General features: G+C 42.7%; 1 protein-coding gene across 1 annotated transcript in view; it reads left to right on the top strand.

Moving 5' to 3' along the window:
• Positions 1-2,907: 2,907 nt before the first annotated feature.
• BMPR1B (bone morphogenetic protein receptor type 1B) overlaps positions 2,908-17,163 on the top strand; it is a 30,178-nt gene continuing 15,922 nt past the window's right edge. Inside the window, exons 1-3 of the mRNA XM_009634772.2 lie at positions 2,908-3,062; positions 12,438-12,540; positions 13,521-13,623. Coding sequence (XP_009633067.1) covers positions 2,920-3,062; positions 12,438-12,540; positions 13,521-13,623 — 349 coding nt within the window. The 5' untranslated portion in view covers positions 2,908-2,919. The remainder of the gene's footprint in view (positions 3,063-12,437; positions 12,541-13,520; positions 13,624-17,163) is intronic.

Raw genomic sequence — 17,163 nt, 5'->3', positions numbered from 1 at the left:
TAGATGAGGTGCTTAGGGATATGGTTTAGTGGTGGGATGGCAGGGTTAGGTTAACGGTTGGACTCGATGATCTTAAAGGTCTTTTCCAACCAAAGTGATTCTATGATTCTATGATTCTATTCTATGCTGCTTCTGAGCACACACTCTGCATTCTCAGGTAGAGATTCATAACAGAGGCCAATTTTGAGTGGTCCCAGTCCTATAGAGGAAAATATTTCTCAGGAGCACTACTCCAAAGAGACATAAAAACCCTACCTGTCCTTGTGGTGGAAGGTGCTTTGTACCTGCTGGTGAATTTTAGTGGAAAAAGAAGGATAAGCTGAGAAAATAAACTAAATTTGATGAAGGTAAACCAGTCAAAGGGTGACCTTCAGGCTCTCAAATATTTTGATTAATTCCTTGAGGCAGTCATTACATTTCTCAGCAGACTACAGTAAATTTATTTCTAATACCACTGTCTTTCTGCAGTTGTCCCAAGCTGTGCTCAGTTCGTCAGGGATGGGAAGCTGGCCGTAAGCAGGCTGCAACAGAATAGGCTGCAGCACAGAAGCAGCCAATTTTAAATAGCCTGAAATCCCCTGCTTTCAGGGCACTTGGACATAGCTCCTTAGGAGAGATTGTGAAACCCAAAGGGCTTCTAATCCCTAGACAGAGCCAGGGCTGTGTGACCAACATAGGCTTGTTACAGCACAGCAGCAAATGCAGGAGGAATCCCAAACCATGCATTTCACACCTTTCAAGAGGAACTTGTTGCCAAACTGGAAAGCTCTCATGGGTTTCTTCCTACATGTTAGATTTTGGGGAAGGGACTGCCAAAAAAATACTTCTGCTCTGAAGTCAAGCAGATGTAGAAGTCAAAAGACCTTGTTGAAACTCAACTCTGAGTGAGGTAAGAAGAGTTCTTACATGTTCCAGTGTCATCCATTGGGTGAGACATCTAAATTTCAGAGGCAAAAGATCTGCCCATCGTTTTAGCTAGCAGCCAGGAATTTAAGGCATAAAAGGAGCAAGAGGACAGAGTGACAAGGGTTTTCTTTTTTGAAGATAGGAAAGGGTCTGATTGAAAGTATCTTATTCCTACCTCTTGTAATTGTATTTGATGTAATGTATTTGACACTAAACAGCAATGATTTTACACTAGTTTTGACCCTGGGCATTAGCTGAAAGCAAAATCCTAGGCTACATCCCTACTTCAGACTCTTGGAAATTGTAAATTTGAATGCAAGCCTATTCTTCTTAAGTTTTCTAAAAACCAAACTACATCTCTAAATAGCCGCCTGTGATGCTTTGATGGTACTTCAGATTTCTGATTCTAATTCAGCAGTTCCCACCTGTCTTATTTTAACTAACTTATTTAACCTAACCAGGTCTAGGGATGTAAGCTGCTGTTGTTTATGGCAAGCTCTGCAGAAGCTGTTCATCATCACATCCCTGATGAGTGATGGGCACGGATTGCATTGGAGTATGACTTTTCCTAGCTTGCTAGGGACAAGCTTGCATGTCCCTTGTTACCCTGAAGAAAACTAAAGCCTGTCTGCCAGTTGTTGCCAGTGCCTGGCCATTTGCAGGGTTTTCCTACCAGAGCTGGCGCAGGAGAGGAGGGGTGTGCAGCTGAGAGGCACTGGCTGCTCCCATGCACCCAGGAGCACAGACTGGACTTTGTTAGTCCTCCTAAGGGCACGGGCTGGTTGAACAGCCCTGCTCTTCCTCCAGCCTTTCGCTGCTTCAGGACCTTTCAGCCTGTTCTCACCTCAGTTGTTGCTTGCTATCCAAACCCTGAAGTGTAGCTACTTGCTCCCATCACCTCTGCCTGTTTACCCACTCCATCTCCCTGTAGGGAGCAGAAAAAGATAGGAGTTTTCTGTCAGCTCCGTAATAGATCAGTCCTGATAATGGAAGTTTGGGGAAGATTTTAATTAGAGTCAAAGCAGCAGTTCAGGAGCCAATCACAATAATAATAGTAATGCCAATTGTTTCTAAAGACTTAGCAGTAAATCAAGAATTGCAAGCCCGCTCTTCAACTACTGGAGACAGCTGTTCGTAAATGACCCGCTAGTAAGATTTCTTACAGGGAGGCAAAAGGAAAGTGAGAAACTGCTAGTTGAAGCTTTTCGTGCTGATCTCATTTTTGTCTTTGAGGCTTAAAATATTCACAAGCACTGAAAGCTGATATTTATGAGTAGAGCTTGGGGGGGGACGGGGGGCAGATGTCGCTTAAACAGCTCCGAGCCCATCACCAACAGCTCTAGTTCTACTCCACCAGCTCCATGGAGATTCAATACTCTGATATTTTTAGAAGTAATCACCTCCATATATTTCAGCATTGTTAATTCTAAAACACATTCTTGCCTTTTACTTTGTTTATAGATTTTTTTTAATAGAATTGAACTATTTTTCCTTGTTTTCCAAGCAGTGCGTATCCAATTCACTGATGAAAAGTGCTGTTGAACTTGAAAGAACATCACTTTCTGTTAAATGTTTGTTAAATTGTATGCTTTGCTATTCTGCTCTGCCTGGAGTACCATAAATCCCACTCATTTTTATGGGGTTCGGTGGATGTAGGTATGTGCCAAGTACAGAGACAAAGAAAGTGCAGAGGTGTAGCCAAGGATTTGACCTGCGTAATGCAATAGGAGAAAAGCTGTACTCTGCAATCTGAAAAGCACAACGTATCTCTTTGGCAGCAGCAGAACTTGAACATCAGCACCTTTGATCTAATGCCACTGCCCAACAAGCCTCAAACACAGTGACCATTTCAGAGGCTTCTACAGAAAACTGCTCCATAGTGAACACCCAACTCAAATAACTTTCTCAAATTTTGAAGGGTAGAAATACTTCAAAGCCTTCATTCCAAGCCTTGCAGTCCAGCCTAGAGCTGTTTCTTTCTTTCCCTCCCTTATAGCCAATTTTCTAGACAACATGCCCTTGCGAAGTTCTGGCAAGTTGAGCATGGAGACCAGAAAAGAAGACGGTGAGAGCACAGCACCCGCCCCTCCGCAGAAGAAGCTGTCCTGTCAGTGCCACCACCACTGTCCTGAGGACTCCGTCAACAGCACCTGCAGGTTTGTGAGATATGTATTCCATGGTGAAGCATGGGAAACCTATTTGTGGTAGCTCAGTGGTCCCAAGCTGGGTGTTGCAGTTTTTGTTTAAGCAGTAATATGTAAATGAGTTGTTTAATACTTTGTGTCTACAGATCACAGGTAATTTTTACCTACAGATCAGCTACACACTTATGTTATGTTAGGGTGTTTACATCTTTACAGTCTGAGATAATACTTGTATTAATTCATTGCATATGAAGAAGGTAGGAGTTTGTTTTTAAAGGTGCATGCAGTTAACGAAAGGAGACTTAATGGAGATATATTGAAATGTCAGTAAATGCTTACAAATTTATAATCACTCTTTAAGAAACACCTTCTTATAAGAACCCTGCTCTTGGTGTGTGTGTGTGTCGTTGCAATAGCTGAGCTATCTTTTGTAGGTCCTCAAGGCTTTGTTTTGTTTTGGTTTTTTTTCTTGCTTCCATGCTAGAAGGAAAGCGATCTTTTTTCTTGAGGTGAAATGCTGAGTATTTTCCTATCCTAGCTATAGCCTTCTGTTTGGTTTTGTGTTTAGAGTACTACAAACTTTGCATTTGGGTTGGATTCTGCTTCCTCAGATCCTTCTGCCTCCCTGGGACAGGCATGCCCAGCCATGCACAATCTCCTTGCAAGCTCAGCCTTGGTCTGAAGGAGCAGAGGTGACTGAGGGTACCTGTGGTGGGACCAAGCTGCTGCTCCCCCACCCAAAAGCAGCTCTTGCTGGACACCTACTATTGCTGTTGAATGAGCATGGTGGTCACCCCTGTCTTGGCTTGAGGTGCATGTACAGTTTGCTTTAGCTGCAGCAAAGTAGGGCTGAGCTCTTCATGTTCCACACGAGGAATTTAAACTTTTCTGCTTACTTAGAGCAGGTAAGATACTGGAGATATTCACCATCAGCTATAGCCTAGTGGAGCTGTGGGAACATGAAAAGCATCAAAGCAGGGCACAGACGTGAGCCCAGCTGGACATGCCATGCTGTTTGAGGCAAGACAGTCTAACATTGTATCAGACCTTCAAGGCAGCGTGTTAAGAAGATAGATGGGGAAAGCCTAAGGTTGCTGCAGATACTGATTGCTTTGTTGGATTTTGGACTGGTGTTTTGTAGCCTGACTTAGCTCTGCTCAGCCTGCAGTTTCACACCGAAGTGTATCACAGTCTTGATGACAGCTGTAAGTACCATTTCCCCTTTCTATCCTTTTCCTTCAAACCCATGCTCTAGCCAGGAGTTAGACCTGACTGCTGTTACATGGCAGGCAGCTTAAGAAGCTGTAAAACCCCCAACTCTGATATCAGTTTGCAGATCCCCTGCAGTGTGAATCAGCTCTTTCCTGTTCCTGCCCAGCAAGAGCCACTGCTTCCACACGTGCTGTCTCACACACGCAGTAACTGGGAAGCTGCAGATGACTTTTAAATCCATGAATTAGGAAGCACAAAGGGATCCATGTTAAGGAACCCACTGAACAAGGTTTATACCCCATCTGGGTAGACCTGCTGTTGCACGTGGCTTTGTAGGCATCACTGACATTCACTATTTTTCGTGTTACCAGGAGCTATGAGTAAGTGTCCTTTTAAAATGGATTTGTGTATTTTCCCACACTGCGGTACTTTAAAGAAACTCTCTTCCGAGAGTCCCCCTTACAGTGTCAAATACCAAACTATGGTTTAGGTGTTAATGCCCAAGGATAGGCAGTTAAGTGGTAATAAACCACAAAATTAAACCCTTTTTGTCCTCATAAACTTTGCACATTTCAGGCTTGAGTGTTCTACTTGAGTGACAAAATTATTTTTTCCAATTAAGACATAAAAATAATAACTGAAACTGGAATTTACCCATCAAACATCAATCACTTCTCCGTCCAGGAGAAGGGAACTGGTCAGAAGGCTTGCATTAGAGGAGCTACTCCTCTTTCCTGTCCTGTACGGTCACCTGAGCAGCACCCACCTTGCCACTTGCCCAGTGAGCAACAGCATAAGTGAAAAATTGCTGAAGAGTTTGGAGTAATATAAAGCAAACTGTTTAAATTAACTTAAATACCCTGTCTGCATGGCTTGTCAGCAATAATCCTTCTGGGGATGGTCATCACTGCTATGGCTCTCCCTACCTTGGTGTGAGAGCTGCAGCGAGGTACAGAGGACACAACAGCCCATGTTTGCTTTACTGTTAGTCTGTAATCTTTTGCTCCTTAAATTCCCTATTACATAGCTGGAATTACGGATGTGAAGTGAAATGGGATGTGACAGAGAGAAGAGGGTCCTAAGCCTACTGTTGGGGAAGAGTAGTTATTACATCTCCAGTTAGCTGCCTGGGTTGAGACCACGTTTCAAAAGATTTGGCCAAGACCAACCAGATTAGCAGGGATTATTCATTTCCCCTGTGTTTTGGGATCATCCTACTAGTCAGGCAGTAACTTTCATATTTTGTCCTAACCTGAGTGATTGTTGGCACAGTTTTAAAGCACTCTGGAATTCTCACTGAACCTCACTATAAAGGGAAGTTTCCCCATATTGAAGTTCAAGCAGTATCAATCGCACTGTGTTTGTCTGAAGAATAAATGAACTGCTCCAGATGAAAAGTTGCTTCATTAATTATCTGCTTCCCTCAGATGTAGCCACTAAGAGCCTTTTACATTTTATATTTAAAAAAAAATCAAACCTCTTGTCAGCTCTATCAGTCTGTTAAAGCTTTGGGTTGTGCTTGGACCTGCAGAGTTTGGCTCTACCAGCCCTGCAGGGATGAGCCAGCGTGTGCTGGGGCACCCAAGGGCCTGGCAAAGCCCTGACACTCAGGAAATTCACTGAGCACATCCCTAGCTAGGGCTTGGGCTCTGGAGGGCATCAGGCACTGTCCCTGCTGGGGCTCTCACCAAAGCAGAGAAGCCTTTTGTGTGCCCAGGAGCAAGGAGGGCTCTGAAAGTTCAATGGGAAAGTGTTTCTAGCTGCATTTAAATTAAACTCTTAGAATAAAATAGCTAGTTGTATTGCAATCACCATTAAAAATTTCTCGTGAAAAGCAGTCTGCCATTCCACCTGAAGATTTTGGTTTGCTACCACAGGTATTTATCTATTAAAGTATAGATCCTGCCTGTAGTACCAGTAGTCTGAATGTTTATATAAAAATGTGGACATCTGGTGGCCATTTAAAATCCTCTCCATAATTGTATTTTTAGAAATTTAAAAGCCAATATTCTTTAACCACATCTGTATCAAATCCTCTAACAGCCCGCTGTGTTCCTATACAGAATTTCCCTTTCTTTATACTTCCGCAGCTTAAGTCCAATAACACTTCAGGGAGCTAAGGATAACACTGCAGCTTAAAATGCAGATTGGTTTCTATATCAAGAGAGAAGCAGTAGTTAGAGTGCACTTTAAAAAAAAGGGGCAATCCATGAGCACAACAGGTATTGGAAGCCCCATTACAGGGTCAACTCATCGAGAGGGCGTTAGTGCCAGGGAGCAAAGGGAGCCAAGCCAGGCACTGAGGGCAATGCTAGGGCCAGCCATATCCTCACCCACCAGGACCCGATTGCCCGAAGGGTACCTGAGCACAAGGGGCAGAGATGGCTTCCTCGGTGGCCCTTTGCAGGGCAAGTAGTGATCTGGATCCAGGCAGGAGATGGGGCTGGAGACAGGTACTCCTGTACCATTGCTCAGGGAAGGGTTTGATGCTCAGACCCGAGCTTAAATGGAGTCCCTGGGCAAGGGGTGTGTGTGTACATGTTGGGGGGTCCCAGGTGGGACCACTCCAGGCAATTGAAGCTCATTAGTGTGCTCAGGGCCCTGACAATTAAGAACTTTGCAGAAGGTTCGCAATCCTCTCCTTGTAAAGGGTGTGTTAACCCGCAGCGTGTTGAAACTATTCTTTCTGAACATCTGTGCCATTCATAAAAGGCCTTCAGTAAAGAAGCTCAAAGCTGCTTTGAACACAACCAGCACCTTGTTTTACTGTTCCATTTCAAGCTTTGCGTGTACAAAGTGAATGCACAGGCAGTTGTGTCTAATCATAATTAATTGCGTATTTTAAAAAGTAGTGTTAGATTTAATTGGCTTTGACTGTAATGGGATTGCAGTGAAGGCAGAGGCTGATTTGGTGCCTTGTTGTACTCTATTTTCCATTCACAAATAAATGCTGACAGTTTTAAAGATCGGGCTGATAGAGCTTAATTTCTTATGTGTTGCCTACTGGTCTTGATTGTGTTTCTGCCCAACTGTGTCTTGAGGTAGCTTTGGTTATCTAAAGGAATAAAATAATTAAGTTGCTTTTTCAGTGTTACCAGAGGTGCTAATTCACTTGAGTGATGTTATTTTCATTCTCCTGTTCTCCAGATGATAGGATTGAATTTTCTTTGTAATTTGATATGTAGAAGGAAGAAGACCGCAACAGTGGGCCAAAGCACTGAGTCCAGGCAAATTTTCTTTTAAGCAACTTTAGTTTTTAGGGTAAGGTTGCACATTTTCTGATAAAGGAACTATGGTGAGATGTACAAGTTGGCCTTTCATTTTTTTTTATGTTGTTTTTTTTTTTTTTTTTTTTTAAATGCAGCCTTTTATACAGGGCTGTACTGGAGGCAGTTAAGTCCCCTTTGATGATTAAACCAAAAAACCAAAGGTCAACAAAGACAAATTCTTGCAAGCTCCAGTCTTTTCTTGCCCCCTCTGCCAGGGCCTTATATCTCATACGTGGCTCAGCAGGTGACTTCGCCCCAAGTGTTTAAGCTGAAACACAAAGTCCCCCTCCCTCGCTTTTCAACTGTGCCCCAGAAATTCCTTGTTCTTCACTTTGTTTGGGGCTTGCCCATTAGGTAATTAATATAAACCTTAAGCTAAATAGTAATGCAAGTCCAGTCTCCCTCTATTGAGACTTTTTGCAATACTCTCAGATTTCTTTTTAGCGCATGGAAGTACTTCAGTGTTACTGTGCTGAAAGTGCTGGAATACCTAAGACTTCCCTTGCATATTCAATTTACTTATACCAAAAAAAAAAAAAAAAAATCCCAAACAGCAAATATCCATTTTAAGTCTGTCCTTGCATTGAAGAAGAAGCTACATCATATAAATTCAACTGCAGTGTAATCTTAAGGTCAAATAAAACATTTGGTCTGTGTTTAAATTTTGGAGACAAAGAAAGGAATAAAAGAGAAAGAGAAAAGGAAAAGAGGAAGATGAGTAGCTTTATTTTGACTATTTGCTTCTTGATAGCTCTCACATCTACTGAGATAGATTTTGCGCGTAAATGAAAGGTGCCAAAGAGCCCTGGTGAAATTGCAGAGGTACCCATACTTGGCGCTATTGCCATACCCCAAGTTGTGCTATCAGGTCTATAGGCCTGTCAAATCTCATATACTTAGCATGAAGCCTGGACGGGCTCTCTGTCACAGATTGGTATAATGTCTTGTTTTCTGCATTGTAACCCCATGTGTCAGGGAGAACTGTTTGATCTGATTTGTGATTTAGTAGAAAAATGCAAGACACATTTGGTGGGCCAGGTCATGTCTCAGTCCTGGGAGAATAGAATGGGCAGGTAGTGTAGAGAAAATGTGGGTTGATAGACTGATATATGATACATGAAAAGCTGCTCTGCTAGGATGCGTTGCGTACCCTCCTTTCTCTCTGTGTCTAGGGTGATCCTTGAGCACCCAGAGAGCCAAAAGGTGCCATACACAGCCGAGAGTGCGTGGCAGGACCAGCATCACCGTCCTGGAGGCTAGTGTGGCCAGAAACCATGGCCCGCTGTGAGCCATCTTCTTTGCTTTGTTCCACCTGTATGTCTCTCCTTGCCTCTCAGGGTAGCTGTGCAAACTTCTGAAGGTGCCTCTGGCTCAACAACTGTGTAGTGCTCTTCTCACTTGGTTTCATGTTACTTCCCTGATGCACAGCCACTAACTGTATTTTTTTGTTTTGGAAAAATTAGCCTGTGTTGAACACATTTACAGTGCCTTTTTGTTTTACGGATGGTGTCCAAAGACAGTGTTTTGCTAAATTTGGCCTTCATCATCTTCCTTAAGTGAAGGATGTGACAAAATATGTGAATTAGATGCAAATTGGGAGTCGGCCAATTTTTGAATTAGATTGTTTCAGCCAGCCTTTACAGAATAAGAACTTCTAGTATCGGTACATAATATAATCCAACATTTTTTGGTAATTTTTAAGAATGGTGCATGTTGCTTTAGATGGAAATGAAAAGATTCTGTAGCTCTTTCTGATATCAAAACCAGGAGTATAAAGAGAAGGAGTGGATAAAAATAATAAACACTTGTATGGACTCAATTGCAAATAAAATTAAAGATAAGGAATCTTTTCATCAAGTTATTTAACCTGTCTGTTTGTGATAGGCACAGAACGAGGGAAAGACATTTCTTTTCCAAGTTATATATTTGCCACCCCTGGCTGCATCATACGCACGGAGAGCAGGACGGGAAATCTTCAGCAGTCAGGTTGTGGTAGCTGAGGTACCGCATCTCCTGTGAGAAATGGCTCGTGGCCAGTGTGGACATCTGTGCGAGCAGCTGCAAAGCTGTTGGCCTCTGTTCCTCTCTTCTGACATTTAGTAAAGGTCTCGGTTAAGATCACCTCTTTCTTTCTGCTAATCTGTAATTGTAGCAGCACCTTCCACATCAGTCTCTGTTTCCGCTATTAACTCCCTCTATTTTCCTGGCATTTGACTTGGCTGTAAAAATTCACTCTTGGCAAATATGTGACATGCCAAATCCGTCCTTATTAGTGATCACATCCAAAATGTATTTAATCGCTCTCCTGCACTGTACTCTGACAAGATGATGCTTTAGTGGAGGAGGCTAGTGGATGAGTACCCGGATGTATTTGGTAACACCAGGTTGAGTTCCTGCTTTACATACCATTTGCAGAATCAAATTAACAGAATTCAAATTGCAGAGTTTAAGAAAATAATAGTTCTATACTACGAATTTTTGCTAGGAAGTGGAGCATAGGTGTTTTGGATTGCTTTGCATGTATCAGCGATGTAGCTATGTTTCTATTTGTGCAGTCACCAAAATACACATAAAATTGGAGATGACGCGGACTTACCTGACTTGTTTCTGACTTGTTATAATAGTAAGAACAGTTTCATTTCTACCACAGCCAGGTATGAGGTAGGATAATCGATAAAACAGCAGGGGTATGTCCTGCCCTTCACTGGCAGTACGTGGTCCATCTGACACCCTGTGAACCCGGAGAAGAGGCTGGGGGCGGGAGGGGGGGAAGCAGGTAAGAGATGCTTCTTTCTTTTCAGAAGAGTTGCTTCCACCTCTTGCCCAAACACCTGAGACATTTTCAATACAATAATGAGTTCTTACATTGCACGAAAACTTTTTGGTTTATGTTTTTCTTAGAAGTAGAAGCAAGCAGTACCAATGTTTATTCTGCTCAGCATTGCTATTTTTAATTGTCTTGCACTTTTCCTTCATTACTCTCTCATTGTCTGTAACGAACATGATTTACTCTTACTGTTGGAGCTTTAAAACTTTTCCATTTTGCTCTATCCAATCTATTTTTGTCTTTTAAAATTTGGAATAAAATTTTCGGAGGGACTAAAGTGTTTGAGAAGCCTGAATTTAATTTTCAGAAGTGAGCTGAGAATCAGGGTCCCATGGCAAGTCAGAAAAGAAGGCTGACTTTCCTGCTTCTTTTTTCCCTTTTGCAAACAATTTGACTTTTCCTTCCCCTGCTTTCCTTTGGTGAACTGAGAGTTTTGGTTTTTTGCTGGGAACTGTTAGCTGTGGAGTTCATTTTTGTGTTTCACTTGATTGCAATTTATTGGTTTGTTGCTCTGTCCCCTGGGTTAAACTTACTCATTACTTTGAATCAAAGGCACCATGCAAACAAATAAAATCTAATCTAATCTAATATTCTACTCTAATGGATTCCTTACAGTCTCTCTTCTTGGCAATCCTATTGTTCCTATCTTTTAAGCTTAAGCAATGAAATCAAGGTGGTTGTTGCCCAGAAGGGTTGCTGTCTCCTTTGCCTTACTCGTATGCACAATGTCAAAGAAGGGTGGAAGTCATCGCCCGCTCCTCCGAGAAAGTAATTTGTAACGTGTAACGGGTTACTTTTCAAATCCAGAAGTCAATAACCCGTGATTGATTATTATTTGAAGTAATAAGCTTACTGTGGCTAGACCCTGCACCACTAATATAAAAATATGCCACAGCCAATGTTTGACATGATCCTATCCAGCATCTCTCTGTCGTGTAGCTAATACTTACAAATTGTGTTTATCTCTCCTATGTGTAACTGGGCCCCTCGTTTCCTTCATCTTCATTGCCTCTGCTGCTGTTGCTCAGTTAGACTCTCCTTTCATTCAAGTAAGGAGCAAATCATCTGAAATTTTGCTATGTTTAAATTTTCTAATCCTTTTTTCTTTTTATTTCCTTGTTTTAACTGAGTTTGTTTCTTCTCTTCTGAAATATAGTCATTGCACATAATAACCAGTGTTATTTTCCTGGGGAAATAACAGAATATTTTATTTTTATGTGACTTAAATGTCTTATATTAATGATTTTTTTCTTTATTTTTGGATCCTCTTCCTGCAAATCAGTCAATTTGTGTTTCTTACACACGTTACGTATCTCTCTCAGAGTGCTGAGAAATTAATGTGCAGCAGTCTCAGTAAAAAGCCCTCCTCCCCTTCTTTCCATAGCATTCAGGCATTTGACCTTCATCGAGGAAGGACATTTATCACCAGCACCATCTAGCCATCTGTTAATATACTTGTCCTCACTGGTGCACGTTCTTGTAAACGGAAGCATTATGGATCACTTTAGGCTTATAACCCGAGTAAACAGTTATGAAGGGTGTTGATGATAACTCAAGGACTCATACACAAGAGTGTTGCAGTTTGTAATATGGTTAAAACAGGAATCACAAATCACTCTTAATAATATTTTACATTTAGTATCTCAAAAATGTTTCTGTCTTGGGGTTTCCACCACGGTGCAAATACCCATGCCTTGTTCCCACGCGCAAGGCAGACCTGCTGTATAGCATTGATGCTTGCATTTATATAGGCCTCCAACATCTTAACACGCTGATGACCATAGGCAGAGAATTGAGATCTTTTGTTAGTAGAGGTTATAGCTGTGACATGTTGGAAAGGTAAGTGTGTCAACTCCAAAGCAAAGCCTCCGTTGTGTTCAAGAGCTGGTCCGCAGCGCCTGTCGGCTGTTGGACTGCGTTGAGAGAGGTTGCCTTGGGTGCCCAAGTCTTCCAGCGTGCCTTGGTGTGTTGCTTTGGTAATGGCAGATTTGCCCTGCAAGGAACAAAGTTTAAGACTATATTCAGCAGCACATCTTTCACTTCAAAGCCTTTTTCTGATTCATTCTTTCCAATCCTCAGCACTGATGGCTACTGCTTCACCATAATAGAAGAAGATGAGTCCGGTGGACATTTAGTCACCAAGGGATGTCTTGGGTTAGAGGGCTCGGACTTCCAGTGTCGGGTAAGAAAGCATTTGCTGCCAGCATGCTGCTTGGCTTTTTGATAGCTTTCAACGGAAGTGCAGTCAACAGACATTACTATGTCCATGTTTTTCACTTCTGTATATTTGGCAGAGACTTGCTCCACATTGATTGCCGAGGGGAGTGAGTTCATATCCCTGTATGGTGATATTGTAGCTGCTCCTAGTAATAACTTAAATTTTTTGTTTTGGCACTGCTGTTACTTCTGCTCAGAGGAAGTTTGAAGTTAGAGAAATGCAGTCTAATTCCTGAAAGCTCCTGGTAGCTAAAATTAGTTAGGATCTTATTTGATGGACCGCAGCAACCTGTATGTCTTACATTGCAGTTGCACTTTGGGTTTGGATTTCTGGTGCCAGAAATTCCTTTCAAGTACAGAGATCACCTGATGGAGAGCAAATCTCACTGCAGGAATGGAAGGGGTATGGGCAATGGAGCAAGGTGGCTCTGAAGTGTTCGCCTTTCTTAACCTTAACCTTAAATGATTTTACATGAACACAGGAACAGTCTAACCACCATGGTCCGTGGACGGTATTTTACCCAGCTTCCCACGAGAGCAGAAGCAGCCACTAAATTAGTCCACACAGCAATTCCTGTATTATTTTGGCTAAATGTTTTGAATACCCATGTTATCGTATTTTTGGTAGTACAAGTCTAACTGCTGGCCATATGTGACTCTCCCAGTTTCACTCTCTTGCACCATCAGAGTCAGTCAGTCCCTTCTGCACTATTGGTGCACTAGGGAAACCAATAGAAATGCATTAGGGGTGGATTCATCTCTTAATTAGCTATATGAAATGGTGCTGCGTACATTCGGTGACAAAAATCCTTACTCCACACATCCTAGAAACCTGTAACAGACTGCAGTCCAGCTAACAAGCACATCTTTCTCGGGTGCCAGAATGGCGGTGTATATTTACAACACAGATGATTACTTTGCTTACTATCAAACTGTTTGTTGCAGGACACTCCTATTCCACACCAAAGAAGATCTATTGAATGTTGCACGGGCCAAGATTACTGTAACAAACACCTTCACCCTACACTGCCACCACTGAAAAATCGAGGTAAGGGGAAGTAAATCCAGTCCCAGACTGATCTTTTCCTGCTGTGGCTCTTTGTGCCTTAGGAAGAAACAAAGCCAAAACCAAAGCACCCCCTTCCAACTGCACCTGATTAGAGAGATAAACTGCATTAAACAGTATCGCTGAATTCCTGTAGGTCACATGGGGAGCGGTGCCTTGACCCATGGTCGCTGATACTTGCCATTATTCCTATTGCATACACACAGCAAGCCCCAGGTGCGTTAGAGCCTCACGATATTGTCCTAGCCCAGACCCGCTGGCTATCAGCCATCACCCCAAAGACTTAGGTTAGTTGTGGCAGAGGGCGCCTCTTGCTGTGTATGTTTTTAGCCTGATAATAAAACTGAATCCTCTTTCTAGTCCCTGCAAGACGCATTACCGTGGTTCATTACTCCACACACATCTGGGACCGGGTCTCCAGTGGTTAACCAGTCAGTTCAAGTTGACTGAAGTGCATGAAGCTTTTCTTATTTAAAAGACCTGATAATCCAGCACTGGGGCAATAACTAGTCACTAAAGCGGATTTTCTACTTGAAAATTGTAGCTGAAAATAGAACGTAGAGTAAGAACTCATGCACTGATTTATTTATTTATTTATATTATTTGTTATTTGAGAACAAATGGGCGTGTATTAACTTAGTGGATTCTGGGGCAAGGTTTTTAGCTTTTTTGTTTGTTTGTTTAAACACCACTTTCTGAAAGTTGGTGAAACTATTTTGGCTGGATGTTGCAGAATGCATTTTACAGAAATGTAAGTAAGTGTAAATTCTTCCACGATAAACTCTTGGCATTGGCAGCAATGGCCACGATTTGTGGTGGTCAGCGTGGAGTTTAGTCTGCGAGAGCCAGTTCAAGGTTGCAGGAGAATTTGTAATCGTGGCATTGAGAATCCAGATCAGTGTGCAGATGCACTCTTAATTATGCAAACAGCAGATACTTACACAAATGCGTGCTCAGAGAAAGCCTTCACTCATGTAAGCCGTTCCCTTCATGCCTATGAAATTCTGCACAGATGGGCTGCAGAATCAGGCCTGTGGAGAATAGTATGTAAATATTTCACTCTTTACTAGGAAGCCATTAAGTCAGTGAAACCTCATAAAATTCTGAGTTATGTACTACTTTGTTGGTTGTTTCATTTTTAAAAGTTCTTTGGACTGAGAGAGAAGCTCCCAAAGAAGTCAATATCTGTTCACACTTAACTTAGTATATCAATAAATATAATTTCAGTTTGGAAAACACTGCCATGATTTCTTCTTGCTGCTGACTGACTTTATTCTACATTAAAACTACTTTAAAATACTGAACCAATGCCTAATACTAGACATCTGCCTTATTAAGATTTTAGTTATTTGGCAATGCTATCTGCTGCTTATATGGAAAGCAATAAAACAAGCTTTTGGTAGAGGCAGAAGTTGTTTGGATCGATGCTGGTTTTGCTCTGTGTGTATATGGGGTAAATAAAGCATCACTTGGGCACCATGGTGACAGAGCCATTAAATATCAGAGAGAATATTTGTTGAAAGAAAAATTTTGTAGAGTTGGAACAGGATTTTAGCTGCTCTTGTCTTGCAAAGTTGTCCGTTTTAGCATGACAAACAAAAGGCGATGTATTCACTCAACGTATTCTGAAGACTTTTGTTTGAAATAAGCTCTCGCACTACCGGCATCCTGGTAGTATATTGTGGAAATACATTTCAGGAGCTGCTTCATTAAATGTGGCTGGACAGGGCTGAAGTCAGCACCTTTATTAAAGCCTTTAGTAACCATGTCATTCTTGGTGCCAGGCCTGTTTTAATTTGTCGTTGCTGAATGCTAGTATGAAAGCTCAGAGAAAAGCCATAGTTTGAACTGTAGATCCTCACTGCAACCAGGTGCAAATGCTGTGTACAAATATATGCAATTGCCAGTGCCCAGCACTATGTCTGTGATCATTGTTTCTACTGGAAACATTTAGAGTAGGCCGTGATTGACTGCGTACTGTTAGAACTGTAGATCAAATTTAACATAAACTGTAAGTACAAAGAAAGAGAAGGCGACCTTAAAAACAAGCTTCGAGGAACAACCTTCTGACCTCCAGGATTCCACAAAAAATGTGTATGTTCCTCAGCATTTAAAAAAGCAAACAGAAATTTGGCTTCTGATACACTTATGTCCAAGGTCGTATCTCATGGGAACCAGAGTCTAGGGAGAGCGTCCAGCTGCAGGTCAGAGGTTGTTGAACTGCAGATTAACCTATGCACCAAGGTAACATCTACAAAGGCAAGCGACTTGTGTTCTCAGAGTGCTTTTCCAGACCTGGCATGTGCTGGAAAGTAGATTTTGCCATCCCACCATGAAAAGAAAGGAGGACCACATACATGGAAGTGGGAGTTAGAAGAATTAACACTGGTCAAAGCAAGGCTTGTTAAGCAAGATGGGAGAAACAACAGCTAAGCCTAAGTTTTGAGCTCATCTCGGTACAGAACTAGCAGGATAAAATACCCCAGAGAAACCCTGAAGTCCTCGTCCCAGCTGTACATCTGTCTTATTAAGGAAATGAGAGTCATAATGGGGTCTGATACAACACCTCTGCTTTAAACAATAAGAGATATTCCTGGAAATCCTGGCGAAAACTCAGGCTGAGACCAGTCGAAAGGAGAAATATGTCTTTACTGATTTAGAGCCTATATAAGCAGAAGTGGTGGTGCCACCGTGTCTGGCTCCCTGCCTGTAGAGCTAGTGATGAATGGGCAAGGGAACGATTGGAGGGATGGTGGGGTTTGATGTGTGCACACAGCCTCCACGCCTCAGATTTCACTGCAGTTTTTACTCGGATAACCATAACGTTGTGAACTGGAAGGACCTGGGGAGGGAGGAGAACCTCCTCTCCCTTTGATGTGCTGACTTCTCCCTTGAACCTGCTGGGTGGCATTTTCAATGCCCTCCTCAGCACAGTCCTGCGGATGGCAGAGTGAGGGGAACGAGTGGTGGAGGAGGGGGAAATCACAGGAAAAAATAACGGAGAGGCAGCTTGGTGTATCACCAAAGACCCTCCTTTTGTTGCCCTCTCTCCTCTGTGCAACGTAGAACTGTTAACATGCTGTTTGCTGGGCTTCGCCATTATCAGACAGCCGAGGCGTGCGAAGAAGCTTCCCAAACCTACTGCACGTTTCTTCTGTGCTCCCCCCGCCGTGCTCCTGGTAATGGCTCCCTGCTGCCTCTCTGGAAGCTCCCGCCGGCTCTCCCAGCCCTGCTGCTCGGCACCTTGCAGTTGCCAAGTAACGTCACACTAAAAAGCACAGCGCTGGCCTTCTGAAAGGACAGAGTACCTCCATCACGCAAGCTGGCACTGTGTGGTACCCACTACAGTCTCCCCCATGGACCCCACAAAACAGTGATTAAACAGACTCACAGATGAGCTGCCCCCTGCCTCCACCTGGCCAAGGAGGTGCCAAAAAACGGTGCAGGGAAAGGGAGGTTTGTCCTGCTGCTCCGTGGGGAACAGCCTGGCTGTAGGAGGAGGGAAGAGTTGGTCTCCAGCAG

The sequence above is a fragment of the Egretta garzetta genome, unplaced genomic scaffold (genome assembly GCF_000687185.1).
Source record: "Egretta garzetta isolate BGI_Z169 unplaced genomic scaffold, ASM68718v1 scaffold72, whole genome shotgun sequence".
Taxonomy (NCBI): domain Eukaryota; kingdom Metazoa; phylum Chordata; class Aves; order Pelecaniformes; family Ardeidae; genus Egretta; species Egretta garzetta.
The sequence above is the reverse complement of the archived record's forward strand: the minus strand, read 5'-3'. Positions and strand labels throughout refer to the sequence as shown.